This window comes from Gorilla gorilla, chromosome 20 (assembly GCF_029281585.2).
Source record: "Gorilla gorilla gorilla isolate KB3781 chromosome 20, NHGRI_mGorGor1-v2.1_pri, whole genome shotgun sequence".
Taxonomy (NCBI): Eukaryota; Metazoa; Chordata; class Mammalia; order Primates; family Hominidae; genus Gorilla; species Gorilla gorilla.
The window spans coordinates 58271040-58286758 of record NC_073244.2 but is presented as its reverse complement, the minus strand read 5'-3'; the positions used below and the strand labels follow the sequence as shown (position 1 = coordinate 58286758).

The 15719-nt window shown below is 54.5% G+C and overlaps 2 protein-coding genes across 14 annotated transcripts in view; one reads left to right on the top strand and one right to left on the bottom strand.

The window, feature by feature from the left end:
• FKRP (fukutin related protein) lies at positions 1-12832 on the bottom strand. Of its 11 annotated transcripts, none has more exons than XM_055369817.2 (4): positions 12431-12832; positions 10416-10477; positions 9616-9988; positions 1-3071 (listed from the first exon to the last, which is right to left on the bottom strand). In XM_055369817.2, the coding sequence occupies exon 4, from the start codon at positions 3030-3032 to the stop codon at positions 1545-1547; it is 1488 nt and encodes a 495-aa protein (XP_055225792.1). In that variant the 5' UTR covers positions 3033-3071; positions 9616-9988; positions 10416-10477; positions 12431-12832; the 3' UTR covers positions 1-1544. The 11 variants fall into 11 exon arrangements, with proteins under 11 accessions (XP_055225792.1, XP_004061077.2, XP_063557548.1 ...); XM_004061029.5 differs by having other exon boundaries at positions 9786-9988; XM_063701478.1 differs by having other exon boundaries at positions 9869-9988.
• The window catches only part of STRN4 (striatin 4), a 26992-nt gene continuing 23319 nt past the window's right edge, over positions 12047-15719 (top strand). For 2 of the 3 annotated variants that reach the window (XM_063701476.1, XM_063701474.1), the window contains exon 1: positions 12049-12372. In XM_063701476.1, the coding sequence (XP_063557546.1) occupies positions 12091-12372 (282 nt within the window). In that variant the 5' untranslated portion in view covers positions 12049-12090. Of the gene's footprint in view, positions 12373-15719 lie in introns of all 3 variants that reach the window. The other variant, XM_063701477.1, reaches the window with a different exon arrangement.

Genomic DNA, 15719 nt, shown 5'->3' with positions numbered 1-15719 from the left:
TTTTAAAATGGAATAATTTAAGCTTTATTACTGACATACAGATAATAGTATCTGTATGTATTTATAAATAAATATACACATATTGGGAATACATGCCCAAATACCATTTATTCTTAGGTGCATAATCAAATAAGGAAGGCTGCCATTGCTTTCACCTGCTAAGTGGGCCTCCAAGCCCCTCTTGGGGACCATGACTAGAGAGGGGCATAGTGGGTAAGACAATTGTGGGCTCCAGAGCCTGACCACCTGGGTTCAAGCCCCCGATCTGCCCCTTCCTAAGCTGCCTGACCTTGAGCAAGTGACTTCACGATTCTGGCCTCAGCTTTTTCATCTGTATAATGAAAATAATAGCAGCTGTCACTTCAGAGGGCTGAGGTGAGGGACGCATTAGTTGATCCAGGTGAAACACTGAGAATGGTGCCTGGTACCCAGTAGGTGCTCAGTGAGTGTGAGCTATGGTTATTGTCTACCCTGCCGTGCAAGTGGGGAATTAGGTGCAGACAGCTGAAATAATGAGGTAACAATCATGAGTGGAGCTGAGATTCAGAAGTCGGTTCTTTTTCTTTTTTAAAAATAGAGACGGGGTCTTGGCATGTTGCCGAGGCTGGTCTCAGACTCCTGGGCTCAAGCGATCCTCCCACCTCGGCCTCCCAAAGTGCTGGGATTACAGGCGTGAGCCCCCGCGCCCAGCCCAGCACCCGGTTCTCGACCACAGCCGCACCTCGGAGCTCTGAGCATTTCCTCCTCTGCAAGACTTAAATACTTCTATTCAGTCTTGAATAGAATAGTTAAGAGTAGCATGCAGGTCACAGGGCTCTCCCAGGAGGGAAGGAGGTCGCAGTCCAAAAGAAGGGGAGGTGGTCACTGCTGTCCGCCTCCCACAGGGGCTTGGAGAGAAGTCCAAAGGCTCAAGAGAGTAGATGGCTATGGAACAGAGGCCCTGGGCGTACTGTCGCCCGGGCAGCCACAGTGGGCCACCAGGAGCGGGACCGGCGCGCCCTCTAGTGGCGGAAGCAACCCCTGCAGCCAAGGGTCCCGCATCCTGGAAGCAACTGAGGCACAGAGAGACTGCGACGCCCCCCCAGGCCCACCTGGCTCCGAAGCGATAGAGCCAGGATTTGAATCTCACCAGTCTGGCTCCAGAGCCTGCACTGTTTCCAAAACTCTGCCCCTGCCCTAGAGCGCAGGGCTCTCGGAATCTTGGGCAGGACACTTTTTTCGGGTCTGGGGCTGTGCCGGGCCCTGCGGGACGGCGTGACATCCCCGTCTCCCTCCATGACTGAGATGACCCAGGATGTCCCCACGCATATCCACGGCTCCCAGTGGGCATGACCATTTGATAAATCTGGAGGTCGCTTCCCATCCTCGTCCTGGTGCTCTCCTCCTGCCAATGCCAGCCTTCTCTCATGCTCTCCTTAGAATTTCTTTCTTGGTCAGTTTCCCCCTTCCCCTCTCCGCGACATCCCTCCACCCCTCACCGCTCACACAGAGCTTCTCCACATCCAGACGGACCCCCGAAAAACAAAGGCGAGGTTATCAGGGCTTCAGCCGCTTCCCGTCAGAGTCAGCAGTGCCGGGTTGGGGTACTGGGGGTTCTCGATGACCCCGGGCCCGAACTTGAGCTCCAGGAAGCGGCGGTAGTTGTTAGGCGCCTGCGCCACAAAGCCGGCAAAGGGCAGGGGCACCAGAGGCTGCAGGAAGTGCTCGGGGAACTCCACATCCTGCCGGTGGTCCAGCCACGTGTCCTTGGTCATGACGCCATTGCGGGGGTAGAAGGGCCACAGGTCCACGTGCAAGTGGTTGCTTTCGCTGTACTGCACTCGGAAAAAGTCGCCCTCGACCGCCTTCTCCCATACGAAGCCGCGCTCATCCACCACCGAACCGGCCTCTGCCCCCCGCAGCTGCTCGCAGTTGCCCACGTCCTCCAAGTAGATGCCCAGGTCCACGTCGTAGTCCCATGGGATGATGTCCCCGTGGCGGGCGGCCCCCAGCAGTGAGCCGCCCTCGAGCCAGTAGCGCACGCCCGCAGCCTCCAGCACGCCCACCACATAGCGGGCGGTCTCTCGCAGCGCGCGCAGGCAGCAGGGGGGCGTCCAGCGCTCCTCGTAGAGGTAGGCGGGCGTGTCGCCCACCACGGTTCCGAAGCAGCGCGTGGTCTCCTTGTTGCAGCCGAACCACTCCAGCCGCCCGCCTTCCCAGCTCACTAGGCGGATGCCCAGCGCGCGGAGCAGCGCCGCCCGCCGAGCGCGTCCCTCGCGCTCAGCCTTCCAGCGCGCGTGGGCGGTGGCCAGCGGGGGCTGGCGCGCCGCGGCGAAGGTCAAGTCCAGCAGCTGCACCGCCCAGCCGCGAAGGGCGGTCTGCAGAAAGAGGCTGGTGCCCACCGGCCGGGCCAGGGGCGCCGAGAGGTTGAAGAGGTCGCGGGCGCGCAGGAGCACCACAGCATCTCCGTCCAGGGCGTCGCAGCGGGGCGCGGCGGGGGCTGCGCCATAGCGGGCGGTCCACTCTCGCAGGCTGACGTTCAGAGCCAGGCACCTGGCAGGGTTGGCCGTGGCAACCGGGGCGGCCACCAGACGTGCGCTTCCTGTGCGGAGCGCCTCCACCATGCGCTCCAGCAGGCCAGGTGCCTCAGCCCGCGCCCCATCAGGTACTAGGGCCACGAACTCGGTGGCCACGTAGGTCTCCGGGCGCGAGGCTGCGGCTGGCCGGTCCAGGGCGGGCTGGAGCAGCGCCAGACGAACGTTGGGGATGCGGGGCAGGGCCAGGGGCGGGTAGGGGAGCGTGTCGGCTGCCACCACCACGGGCTGGGCTGGGTCTTGCTGCAGGAAAGAGTCTACCAGCTCGGGCACCGCGTTGTCAAATGCCTCGAACTCCCGCACCAGGACGGTGACACGGGGGCCGGCAGCAGAGGCACGACGGGGCCCCCGGGCCCGGGAATTCCTAGGCTGGTGCTGCAGCCACGAGACATAGAAGAGGACCAGAAGGTTGAGGGTGATAGCGGCCGCCAGGGCAGCCTGGCAGCGGGTGAGCCGCATGGGGCCGAAGTCTGGGGCTAGCTGGGCCTCCGGGGCATCCTGGGGGAGGGGGACGAAAGGGAAGGCAGCAGCTGATTGTCAGAACCACCCCCTTCTGCCACCCTCAGCCTTGCCCCTTTCTACAGCTCTTTCTCAATTCCCTTTCTTTTCCCTATTTGGTTTCAGCTTTGACTTCCCCTCCTCCAGGAAGCACTCCCTGACCTCCCAGTCTGGGCCATGCACCAACTCTGGGTGTCCTCAGAATTTTTTTTTTTTTTTTTAAACAGAGTGAGTCAAACTAATAGAAACATAAAGTAGAATGACGGGTGCCAGGGGTTGCGGGCAGGGGGGAATGGGGAGTTGTTTGATAAGTACAGAGTTTCAGTTTGGGAAGATGAAAAGGTCCCAGAGGTTTGTTGGCACAACAGTATGAATGCACTTAACACTACTGAACCGTGTGCTGAAAAATGGTTAAGATGGCACATTTAATGTTATATATACTTAATCAGAATTTTAAAAAAATTTTAAGTGGGGTGCTGAAAAATATAAATGAAAAAAAAAGGTTAGGCTGGGCACGGTGGCTTATGCCTGTAATCCCATCACTTTGAGAGGACAAGGCGGGTGGATTACCTGAGGTCAGGAGTTTGAGATCAGCCTGGCCAACACGGTGAAACCCCATCTCTACTAAAAATACAAAAGTTAGCTGGGTGTGAGAGCGGGTGCCTGTAAGCCCAGCTACTCAGGAGGCTGAGGCAGGAAATCGCTTGAACCTGAGAGATGGAGGTTGCAGTGAGCCGAGATGGCACCATTGCACTCCAGCCTGGGCGACACAGCGAGACTCCGTCTCGAAAAATAAATAAATAAATAAATAAACAAACAAACCAATTTAAAACAAGAAAAACAAAACAAAAGTGGGGTGGGCCAGGTACAGTCACTCACGCCTGTGATCTCAGCAATTTGGGAGGCCAAGGCAAGAGGATCACTTGAACCAGGGAGGTGGAGGTTACAGTGAGCCGAGATGGCACCATTGCACTCCAGCCTGGGCAACAGAGACTCTGTCTCGAAATAAAATAAAATTAAAAAAAAAAAAAATAAATAAATAAATATTAAAAAAAAAAGAAAAAACAAAAGTGGGGTGAGCCAGGTACAGTGACTCACGCCTGTGATCCCAGCAATTTGGGAGGCCAAGGCAGGAGGATCACTTGAGTCCAGGAGTTTGAGACCAACCTGAGTAACATAAGGAGACTTCATCTCTACAAAAAATAAAAAACTAGCTGGGTGTGGTGCTACTCACCTATGGTCCCAGCCACTCAGGATGCTGAGGTGGGGGGATGGCTTGAGCCAGTGAGCCATGATCGTGCCACTGCACTCTGCATGGACAAGAGTGAGGCCCTGTCTCAAAATACCCAACAACAACAAAAAACTGGGGTAGCTTGCATCAAAAGAGGCTGCCAACCTTAGGACACTCCCCTCCACATTCATTGGCCACACCCTCAAGCACCAGATGGCGCTGTCTCCTTGTCCCCACCGCGACTGAAAATTTGGCTGGCCAGTCTCCAACACAGGTGGTGTAGCTCTGGGTTCCAAGCAGATGATCAAATAATTTCCCAATGAAGGCTTTTTGTAGGTTTCTGCCCTTCCTAGAAAGAGGGGGCATCCAACTAACCTCCCTATGTCCTAAATCCTCTGTCCCCTCCTCCCCATTTCCACAGCTCCCTCCTCAACCAGGTCCACCCACATTCCCATCCAACCTCCCCCTGGTCTCCCGGCAATTCCTCTCCCTGTGATAGCCAGAGGAGTCTTCCTAAAGCACAAGTCGGACCTCTCCTTCCCCTGCTCTGAACTTGCCATGGCTCCCAGTGCCCAGGGGAGAAAATGGAAGCTTCTTCTGACATTCCCCTTGTCTGCCCCCCATTCCGCCCTCATCTCTTGCCATGCTTTCCCCAACCTGTATGTTTAAGTCACCCTGAACATTTTCTCAAACTGCTCTTATTTCTTTTCTTTTTTTTTTTTTTTTTGAGATGGAGTCTCCCTCTGTTGCCCAGGCTGGAGTGCAGTGGCGGCTATCTCATCTCACTGCAACCTCTGCCTCCTGCGTTCAAGCAATTCTCCTGCCTCAGCCTCCCAAGTAGCTGGGACTACAGGCGCATGCCACCACACCTGGCTAATCATATATATATATATATATATTTTTTTTTTTCTTTTGATACAAAGTTTCACTCTCATTACCCAGGGTGAAGTGCAGTGGCGCCATCTAGGCTCACCGCAACCTCCACCTCCCAGGTTCAAGCGATTCTCCTGCCTCAGCCTCCTGAGTAGCTGGGATTTACAGGCATGTGCCACCACACCCGGCTAATTTTGTATTTTTAGTAGAGACGGGGTTTCTCCATGTTGGTCAGGCTGGTCTCGAACTCCTGACCTCACGTGATCCACCCACCCTGGCCTCCCAAAGTGCTGGGATTACAGGCGTGAGCCACCGCGCCCAGCCAAAAACAATTTTTTTTTTTTTTTGAGACGGAGTCTCGCTCTGTTGCCAGGCTGGAGTGCGGTGGTGCGACTGGCTCACTGCAACCGCCGCCTCCAGGGTTCAAGCGATTCTCCTGCCTCAGCCTCCCGAGTAGCTGTGACTACAGGCACGTGCCACCATGCCCGGCTAATTTTTGTATTTTTAGTAGAGACGGGTTTTCACCATGTTGGCCAGGATGGTCTCAATCTCTTGACCTCATGATCTGCCTGCCTTGGCCTCCAGAAATGTTGGGATTATAGGAGTGAGCCACCACACCCAGCCAAAATAATTTTTTTTTTAAACGGACAGCGTCTTGCTCTGCTGCCCAAGCTTGAGTGCAGTGGTGCGATCACAGCTCACTGCAGCCTCGAATTCCTGTGTTCAAGCCATCCTCCTGCCTCAGTCTCCCAAGTAGCTGGGACTACAGGCATGCAATACTGTGCCTGGCTAATTTTTCAAACACATTTTTGTGGAGACTGGCTCCCACTATATTGCCCAGGCTGGTCTCGAACTCCTGACCTCAAGTGATCCTTCCGTCTCGGCCTCCCAAAGTGCCAGGATTACAGGCGTGAGTCACCATGTCCTTTCTAATCTTTAGAATCCTGGAATTGCATTCTGGACCTTAGATTGATTCTTCCTTCCTTCAATCCTTCAACATCTATTTGTTGAACTCCTACAATATGCCAGGCACTGTTCTAGGCACTGGAGAGAGAGCAACAGATGCTCAGAGACAGACAACATTCCTGCCCTTGTGGAGCTCCCATTAGTGCAGGGGCAGGAACCTTTGCAACCACAGAACCTCAAGCCCTTCAAAATCTTAAGAGTTTAGGTACATAGGAGCTCCGAACACACATGAGATGGTTAGTCTGCATATCCTTGAAGGTCACAGCAAGAGACTGTCTTCCCACTTCTGTTCCTGTGGTCTGTTCCTCATTCAGCACCTCGAGAGATCCTGTCACAACTCACATTTCATCCTGTCCTGGCTCTGCTCAGGCCCTTCTGTGGCTGGCACCTCGCAGGAAAAGCCAAGGTCCTCAGTGTGGCCCATAAGGCCCCGCGTGATCTTCCATCCTTTCCTACTCACTCCCTCAGCTCTAGGAACATTGGCCACCAACACCATCTTTCAAACACACCTGGGACACTCCAGCTGCAGAACTGCCTGTTGCCTCTGAGTGTTCTTATCCCAGGTAGCCACAGGCGATCCACCCCACCGCGCCGGCCCCCACCCCCATCGCTCCAATGTCACCTTCCCATAACCCCTTCCTTTGGCCATCCTATTTAAAAATGCATCTTGATGGGCTGGGCATGGTGGCTCATGCCTGTAATCCCAGCACTTTGGGAGGCCGAGGCGGGCAGATTGCCTGAGGTCAGGAGTTCAAGACCAGCCTGGCCAACATGGTGAAACCCCATCTCTATTAAAAATACAAAAAAAATTAGCTGGGCATGGTGACAGGCGCCTGTAATCCCAGGTACTTGGGAGGCTGAGGCAGGAGAACTGCTTGAACCCAGGAGGCAGAGGCTGCAGTGAGCTGAGACCATGCCATTGTACTCCAGCCTGGGCAACAACAACAAAACTCTGTCTCAAAATAAGTAAATAAACAAAAAAATGCATCTTGGCCAGGTGCGGTGGCTCACACCTGTAATTCCAGCACTTTGGGAGGTTGAGGTAGGCAGATCGCTTGAGAACAGGAGTTTGAGATCAGCCTGGACAACATAGTAAGATGCCATCTCTACAAAAAATAAACAAAACTAGCTGGATGTGATGGCTTGCACCTGTAGTCCCAGTTACTTAGGAGGCTGAGGTAGGAGGATCACTTGAGCTGGGGAAGTCAAGGGTGCAGTGAGCTGTGATGGCGCCACTGCACTCCAGCCTGGGCAACAGAGTGAGACCTTGTCTGTCTTTTAAAAAAAAAAAAAAAAAAAAGCATCTCCCATGTACTTCCTATCCCCCATTCCTGCTTTATTTTGCTCCCCTAGTAGTTATCACGTGGATTTTACTTAGCTTGTTTGTTGTCAGAATCTCCATGGAAGGCAGGGAATCTGTTTTCTTCCCTACTGTATCCTCAGAGCACAGCTCAGTGCTTGGTGCATAGCAGGTGCTCAATAAATATGTGTTGAATGAATGAGTGACTTGAATTATTAAGATAAGGAACGTGGGCTGGGTATGGGGGCTCACTCCTGTAAACCTAGCACTATGGGAAGCTGAGGCAGGAGGATCGCTTGAGCTCAGGAGTTCAACACTAGCCTGGGCAATATAGCAAAACCCTGTCTCTACAAAAAATACAAAAATCAGCCAGGTGTGGTGGTGCCTACCTGTGGTCTCAGCTACTTAGGAGGGAGGCTGAGGCAGGAGGGTCCCTTGAGCCCAGGAGGTGGAGGCTGCAGTGAGCTGTGATTCAGCCACTGCACTCCAGCCTGGGTGACAGAGCGAGACCCAGTCTCAAAAACGAAAGATAGGAACCTCTGGCTCAGAGAGATAAGAAGGATGCAGGGTCGAGAACCGAGGTCTCCGCTTCTGAGGCCCTGGCTCTTTCCACACTGTCTGACTGACTCTGGGCCAGGCAGGAGGTGCCCAGCAGGGCAGAGGACAGCAGCCAGGTCCTGGCTACCCTCAGGCCCAGCACAACTCTTGGCCCTCGCAGACCAGACACCAGCAGATTTGATGGCCAGATGAAGAGGTGCCACCTGCTGGTGAGGGTGTGAGGGAACCTGAGGCGGGGAAAGGAATCATCTAGTACCCTGATAAAGCCATGCGGACTTCACCGCCTCTAAGGGCTACAAACCCCTTCGTTGGGGCAAAGTGGATACAATGATGATTTTGAAGGTCTGAATGTTCTACATTTTTCTGAATTGGGAGGATAATAATAACAATTCTAGCAGCTCACCATGTGCCAGACCCTGTTCTAAGCACTTTAGGCATATTCACTTGTTTAATCCTCGTGTTATGATCACATTTAAAAATGGAAACCAGCCGATGTGGTGGCTCATGCCTGTGATCCCAGCACTTTGGGAGGATGAGGCTGGGGGAGATTGCTTGAGCCTGGGAGTTTGAGACCAGCATGGACTGGTAAGACCCCGTCTCTACAAAAAAATTTAAAAAATTAGCCGGGCATGGTGGTGTGCGCCTGTAGTCCCAGCTACTCTGGTGGCTGAAGTGGTAGGATTACTTGAGTCTAGGAGGCAGAGGTTGCAGTGAGTTGAGATTGTGCCACTGCACTCCAGCCTGGGTGACAGAGCCAGACTTTTTTTTTTTTTTTTTTTGAGACGGAGTCTCGCTGTGTCACCAGGCTAGAGTGCTGTGGCGCAATCTCGGCTCACTGCAACCTCCAACTCCCTGGTTCAAGGGATTCCCCTGCCTCCGCCTCCCGAGTAGCTGGGATTACAGGCATGCGCCACCATGCCTGGCTAATTTTTGTATTTTTAGTAGAGATGGGGTTTCACTATGTTGGCCAGGATGGTCTCCATCTCCTGACCTCGTGATCCGCCCGCCTCAGCCTCCCAAAGTGCTGGGATTACAGGCGTGAGCCACCGCGCCTGGCTGCGAGACCTTATCTCAAAAAAAAAAAAAAAAAAAGGAAACAAAGGCACAGAGAGTTAAAGAGTTAAAGTCTCTTATTCAAGGTCACACAGTGTGAAGTAGTGGACCCAAGAGTTGATCCAAGAAGCTGGCTACAGAGTCGTACTTTAAACCAATAAACTTTACCTTCTCTCTTGGGTTCTTTCTGAAGCCCCAACTCTCAGCCCATCTTTGGTGAGCCTTCCCCAGCCCTAACCTGACAGGTGCTTTCAAAGCTTGGCTATGGCACATTAATAAATTAATTCAACTCAGTAACTCAACAAACGCAAGTATTCTTTGTGGTGGACCCCATGTTTTGAGGATACAGAATGAACGAGGTACTCATTAGGTCAGCCCTCCAGAAGACAGAAAGAAGACTGATAGGGCCACGTGTGGTGGCTCACACCTGTCATCTCAGTACTTTGGGAGGCCCAGGCGGTCAGATCACCTGAGGTCAGGAGTTAGAGACCAGCGTGGGCAATATGGTGAAACCCCCTCTCTACCAAAAAATACAAAGATTAGCTGGGCATGGTGGTGCGCACCTGTAATCCCAGCTATTGGGGAAGCTGAGGTGTGAGAATCACTTGAACTCAGGAGGCGGAGGTTGCAGTGAGCCGAGATTGCTCCACTTCACCCTAGCCTGGGTGAGACCCTGTCTCAAAAAAAAAAAAAAAACAACAAAAAAAAGACGGACAAAAGCCATGCAACTTACAGACAGGGCAGGAAACCAGCAGGGGGCACAAGAGTAGAAACAGGGGGCTTGCCTTAGAAATGGTAGTCAGAGGGGACACTTACTCTGAGAGTTTACTTGTCTCTCCAGTCCCCACAAAACAATGTAAATGAATCCAAATTCTCTTCAGGCCTTGGGTTCACTGGGTCTGAGTTGCGATTTGGCCTGAGCCTCAGTCCCTGCACCTGTGGAATGGGAATGTGACGGTTAGAAAAAAATGAGAGGGCTGGGCGCGGTGGCTCACGCCTGTAATTCTAGCACTCTGGGAGGCCGAGGCGGGCGGATCACGAGGTCAGAAGTTCGAGACCAGCCTGGCCAACAAGGTGAAACCCCATCTCTATTAAAAATACAAAAAATTAGCCGGGCGTGGTGGCAGCTGCCTGTAATCCCAGCTACTCGGGAGGCTGAGGCAGGAGAATCGCTTGAACCAGGGAGGTGGAGGTTGCAGTGAGCCATGACTGCGCCACTGCATTTCAGCCCGGGCAACAGAGCGACACTCCGTCTCAAAAAAGAAAGAAAGAAAAAGAAAAAAATGAGAGACATGGGAAAGCCTTAAGGAACGAGGAAGGGCAGTTTCCATGAGAGTGTAGGTGACACTGAGGGACTTCTTACCTCCTAGGTTGCAGGCTGGGGGGGTTCCAGGAGGGCAGTTCCAGCCCAGCTGAGCTGCGCTCCTGAGAGGAGGAGAACCAGAAAATCCCAAATCAGCCATTTCCGTACAATAGAGCACAATTTCATCTTATCCACAAAAGTGGCAAGAGAAAGGTCAGGGAATCCTTTCTCTTGAAGTCCCATAATCTTGGGCACCACCTGGGGTGTCTCAGGAGTGGGGTGGGGTGAATGGGAGGGATGTCAGTTATTATAGCAACCTATAACCATCCCTCTAGCATGAATGTGTCCAGAAAAGGTAGGGCTAGAAGCCAACAGAAGCTGTTACCATGACAACCCCTTCCCTAGACACACTCTACCTCTGAGAGACATTCTTAAAACATCCCCTGGCTGGGCGTGATGGCTCACACCTGTAATCCCAGCACTTTGGGAGGCCGAGGCGGGCCTGAGGCAGATCACCTGAGGTCGGGAGTTCAAGACCAGCGTGACCAACATGGAGAAACCCCGTCTTTACTAAAAATAAAAAAAAAAAATTAGCCGGGCATGGTGGCGCATGCCTGTAATCCCAGCTACTTGGGAGGGTGAGGCAGGAGAATGGCTTGAACTGGGGAGGCGGAGGTTGTGGTGAGCCGAGATTGGGCCATTGCATCCCAGCCTGGGCAACAAGAGTGACACTCTGTCTCAAAAAAAAAAAAAAAAAAAAAAAAAAATCCCCTCCTTTGTTGGGCTTGGTTCCTAGGGTCACTCGAAGGGGGCTGCTCTATTATCATAGTAACCAGGCCTTGAACTTGCCTGTTTCTCACCGTCCGGAGGACGGTCCAGGCCCTGTAACCATAGCAACTGCCCCTCAGCAGAGCATCTCCTCTAAATAAAAACACCTGGTTGGTTTGGTGCATGGGCCTCCCACGATGGGAAGGAGAAGACGGTTACCATGGTAATGCCAACTAGGTGGCTATGGGGGAGGGGCTGGGGAAGAGGTGCTTCTCTTAGAGATCAGTGTCCTTGGGGCTGGGGTCCTTTCTACCTGAATGCTAGGTGGCGGGGGGGAGGTTGCCATAATAATCAATGAGGATAGGAGCAGAAGGACCACCACGGACACTTAGGTTACCTTAGCAACCTTCTCCTGGTGCAGAGTCCTAAGAGGTTTGGGGCTCCATAACCACAAAGGTGGAAGGGAGGGGAAGGCTGCCCCCCACCACCTCGCCCCCACCGCTGGGGAAGGGTTACCATGACAACCAACCAGGCCAGCAATCAGAGAGGATGGGGCCACTGCTGGTCGCCCTTTCTCTCAGAGTAAAAGTAATTGTCCAGGAGAGTGGTGTTTGGGTGTGGAAGGGGTAAGGCTCTTTCTCTGGGGCGAAGTGGGAGGAGGGGGGCAGAAAGCGGCCCCTTCCTCAGTCTCACTCCAGCGAGGGGCACCGTCGCACGGGGCCTGGGTCTCCCTCGCCCTCCTCGGGGCGCGATCTCCCACCCGCCGCCCCCCGCGCGGGCACGCTACCCTTCGGTGTCGACCCGGGTGGGCGAGGCTCGCGCCTGGCCTCGCGCTCGCCGCCGGCCCCCCTTCCTACCGTCCCCCGCCGGGCACGCGCGCGGTGGTTGCGGGCGGGGAGGGGGGTGTTGGCGCGGCCGCGCAGGCGCGCGAGGCACAGCGGGCGCGCGGGCCGGCCCCGGGGCCTCCATGATGGAGGAGCGAGCGGCCGCCGCGGTCGCTGCCGCCGCCTCCTCCTGCCGTCCGCTCGGCTCAGGCGCGGGCCCTGGCCCCACTGGGGCGGCCCCGGTCTCCGCCCCTGCCCCCGGGCCGGGCCCGGCAGGTAAGGGAGGCGGCGGCGGAGGCAGCCCCGGGCCCACGGCGGGCCCGGAGCCCCTGAGCCTGCCGGGGATCCTCCACTTTATCCAGCACGAGTGGGCGCGCTTCGAAGCCGAGAAAGCCCGCTGGGAGGCCGAGCGCGCCGAGTTACAGGTGAGCGCTGTCCCGGGACCCCCGACCCCCAACCCGGCCCGGCCCGGCCCGGCCTCACCCGCTGCCGCCGCCGCCGCCATCTTGGAGCAATGGCCGCCGGGACGGCCGAGGGGGGGGGGGGGCGGGAGGGGACCGCGACGGTCCCGGAGGGCGAGTGAGGGGCCGTCCGAGGGGTGTCCTGAGGGCACTCCGGGGTGGGACGGGACCGGGACGGCCCGAGGTGGGAGTGGAGGGACCGGGGGTGGGAGGGATCACCGGGACCGGCCGAGAGAAAGGGGCGGAGGGACCACAACCAGCTGGGAGTGGGACTGGGACTGGGACTGAGCACGCTGGCCGCGGGGCTCCTGAGAGAGGCGACTCGAGCCCTGGAGGGGAGGCTAAGAGAACTCGGGAAAGGGTGTGGAGAGGAGCTGGAGGGGTCTGGGAGACCTGAGTGGTCTCCTGTGGGAGTAAGCAGAAGCTTGCCGGGCGCCGAGGGACTCCCGACCCCGACCCCGACCCTGGCCCTAGCCAGGTGCAGGTTGGAGGTGGGAGCGTCCAAGGAGGGAACTTGGGACCCGCTGGGAAAGAGCGGGTCCAGATGGGGAACCGGGAGGATTTAGGGAGAGGAAGTCGGGAACCTGGGATCGGTGTGTTTCGGGGCGACTGGACGGTGGGCACGGAAGGATGGCTGTGTAAGGACCCGAGGGGTGGGAGGAGGGTTTCAAAGGGTCCAGGATGAAAGTGTGTGCCTTCCCCTCTGAGGAGAAACTTTGGGGATCCCGGGCATGTGTGGCTGCACAGGGCAGGGAAGGGTTCTTTGGACTGGAAGTGTGGACAGAGCAGGGAATGTACCCTAGGAGCCTGGATGGGAGAGCTTAAGAGTGGAAGTTCCACTTTGGGGGTGTGCAGGAGTGGGCGCGATGGCACTGAGGTGGCACGTGTGTTGTAGGATGTAGGTAGAGAGCCCTGAACTGGAGTGTGGGGTGTTGGGCATGTCCAGTATGGAGGTGAGGGTCCTGGGATGGTGCCAATGAGGACGAGTTAAGGGTTACCCTGGGGTGATGCTTTAGGGGGGAGAATTTTGTAGAGCCCGAAGGCAACATGAGGAGGCATCTCGGGAACGGGGGTAGGCTGGGGTTGGGGGGAAGGGGATATGTTTGTGGAAGTCTTGGGAAAAGACCCCATGGTTTGTGGGGTAGCTTGGGACAGGGATGTTGCATGGAAGAGTCTGAGGAGTTGGGCTAGGGTTTGTGACCTCGTGGAGCGTCAGGTCCATTGGCAGTGACTGGAGGACCATGGAGATGTCCGGATTTGAAGGGATCAGGAATGGCCCGCTGGAAGTCTGAAGATTCTTGGACTCGGTTATTATTAGCAGAAATTGTCAGTACTTGCTTGTAGCAGCCCACCTTTCCCCTTCCGATTTGCCATTTGCTATCTAGTAGGAAGCTGGTACCCAAATAAATAGCTGATGAGAATTGTGTCGGTAGGGATGGGGTGCGGTGGCTCACGCCTGTAATCCCAACACTTGGGGAGGCTGAGGTGGGAGAATCCCTTGAGCCCAGGAGTTCGAGGCCAGCCTGGCCAACATAGCAAGACCTCATCTCTATAAAAAAGTACAAAAATTAGCCGGGTGTGGTGACATGCGCCTGTAGTCCCAGCTACTCAGGAGGCTGAGGTGGGAGGATTGCTTAAACCCCGGAGGTTGAGGCTGCGGTGAGCCATGATTGCACCACTGCACTCCAGCCTGGGCGAAAGAGTGAGATCCTGTCTCAAAAAAAAGCATTTTGTTCATAGGATGAGTAAAGACCCTCCAGTAACTCTCCCCCTGCCCTCACTTGTGGTGGCTGAGGCTTGGGGCTGGGGTGGGAGCAGAATCCTTATGTAACTGCTCTCACTTCTGTCCCACTCTCTACTTCCGAAGCTCTTTCCCAGCATACATCTCATCAGATCTTCACAATGCCCTGTGATGTAGGCAGAGGCAGTGTCATTACCTCACTCAGCAATAACGGTACCAGCTGCAATTTAGTGAGCACATACCATGTCTGGGGCGCTGTATCAAGTACTGTAGATACGAGCTGTCATTTAATTCTTGCAGCATTCTGGGAGGATAAAGGATATTCCCCCTGCCTTTAAAAAAAAATCAGGAGAGGAAATGGAGGTTTTGAGAGGGTGATTTATCTAGGATCCCAGCAGATGAGCAGAAGGGCTGGTCTGTGGTGGACCTTTTATTTATTTATTTATTTATTTTTATTTTTTTGAGACAGAGTCTCACTCTGTCACCCAGGGTGGAGTGCAGTGGCATGATCTTGGCTCATTGCAACCACTGCCTCCCAGGTTCAAGCGATTCTCCTGCCTCAGCCTCGCAAGTAGCTGGGATTACAGGTGTGCACCACCACCACGCCTGGCTGATTTTTGTATTTTTAGTAGAGATGGGGTTTTGCCACTTTGGTCAGGCTGGTTTCGAACTCCTGGCCTCAAGAGATCCACCTGCCTCGGCCTCCCAAAGTGCTGGGATTACAGGCATAAGGCACCATGCCCGACCGTCGGTAGACTTTTAAGCCCATGTTCTGTACCTCTCTGCTACCCAGTACAGTTGAGAAAATTGGTTCAGGCAAGCATAGTGGCCTCCCCAGGGTCACCCAAGCAGTCATAGCAGAGCTTGGACTGAATCTTGGCCTCTGGGACTTTGCACTAGTGCACCGCACAGCACCCACCACACCATCTTCTCATCCTGGAGGCTGACGAGAGAAAAGATGTTTATCCCCTCACTTACTGACCGTTCTTGGAGTTTGAGAGGAACTTGTGTCTGGCATGGTACCAGCACTGTCACTTTGTGCTTTTGTTTTCTTTTATTCTGTTAAGTTAGTAAAAATTCAGACATCTCAGAGGGGTGTGTGTGTGTGTGAGTGTGTGTATACACATATATATGTAAGTGAAAAAGGAAAGTTCCTTCTCTTCGTCTCTTTCCTGCTCTTCTCTCCTGAGAGAGAAGAGTTATTGTGCTTATGTAATAGATGAACTACTGCTGTATGTATCATTCTGTGACATAATAATCTGTTTTGGTTTTCCTTTCATATCAGCACAGAGAACTCTTTCTTTTTCTTTTTGATAGCTGCATAGCGTCCCACGGGATGTTTGCACCATAGCTGATTGAGTTTGACCCTGGTTGGTGGACTTTTAGATTTTTTCTAGTTTTTCCCCCATCAGACATGGCTGCAGTGAGAACCCCTTATTCCTGTGCAAGAATGAAGCAGAACAGATGAGTGGAATAGTAGAATGGATATGTTTATGAAACAGTGACTGGGCTGGGCGCGGTGGCTCGCACCTGTAATCCCAGCACTTTGGGAGGCCGAGGCAGGTGGATC

What these genes read in the sequence shown, in the direction of transcription:
- FKRP (XM_055369817.2), bottom strand. Translation starts at nt 3,032, where the DNA reads ATGCGGCTCACCCGCTGCCAGGCTGCCCTGGCGGCCGCTATCACCCTC.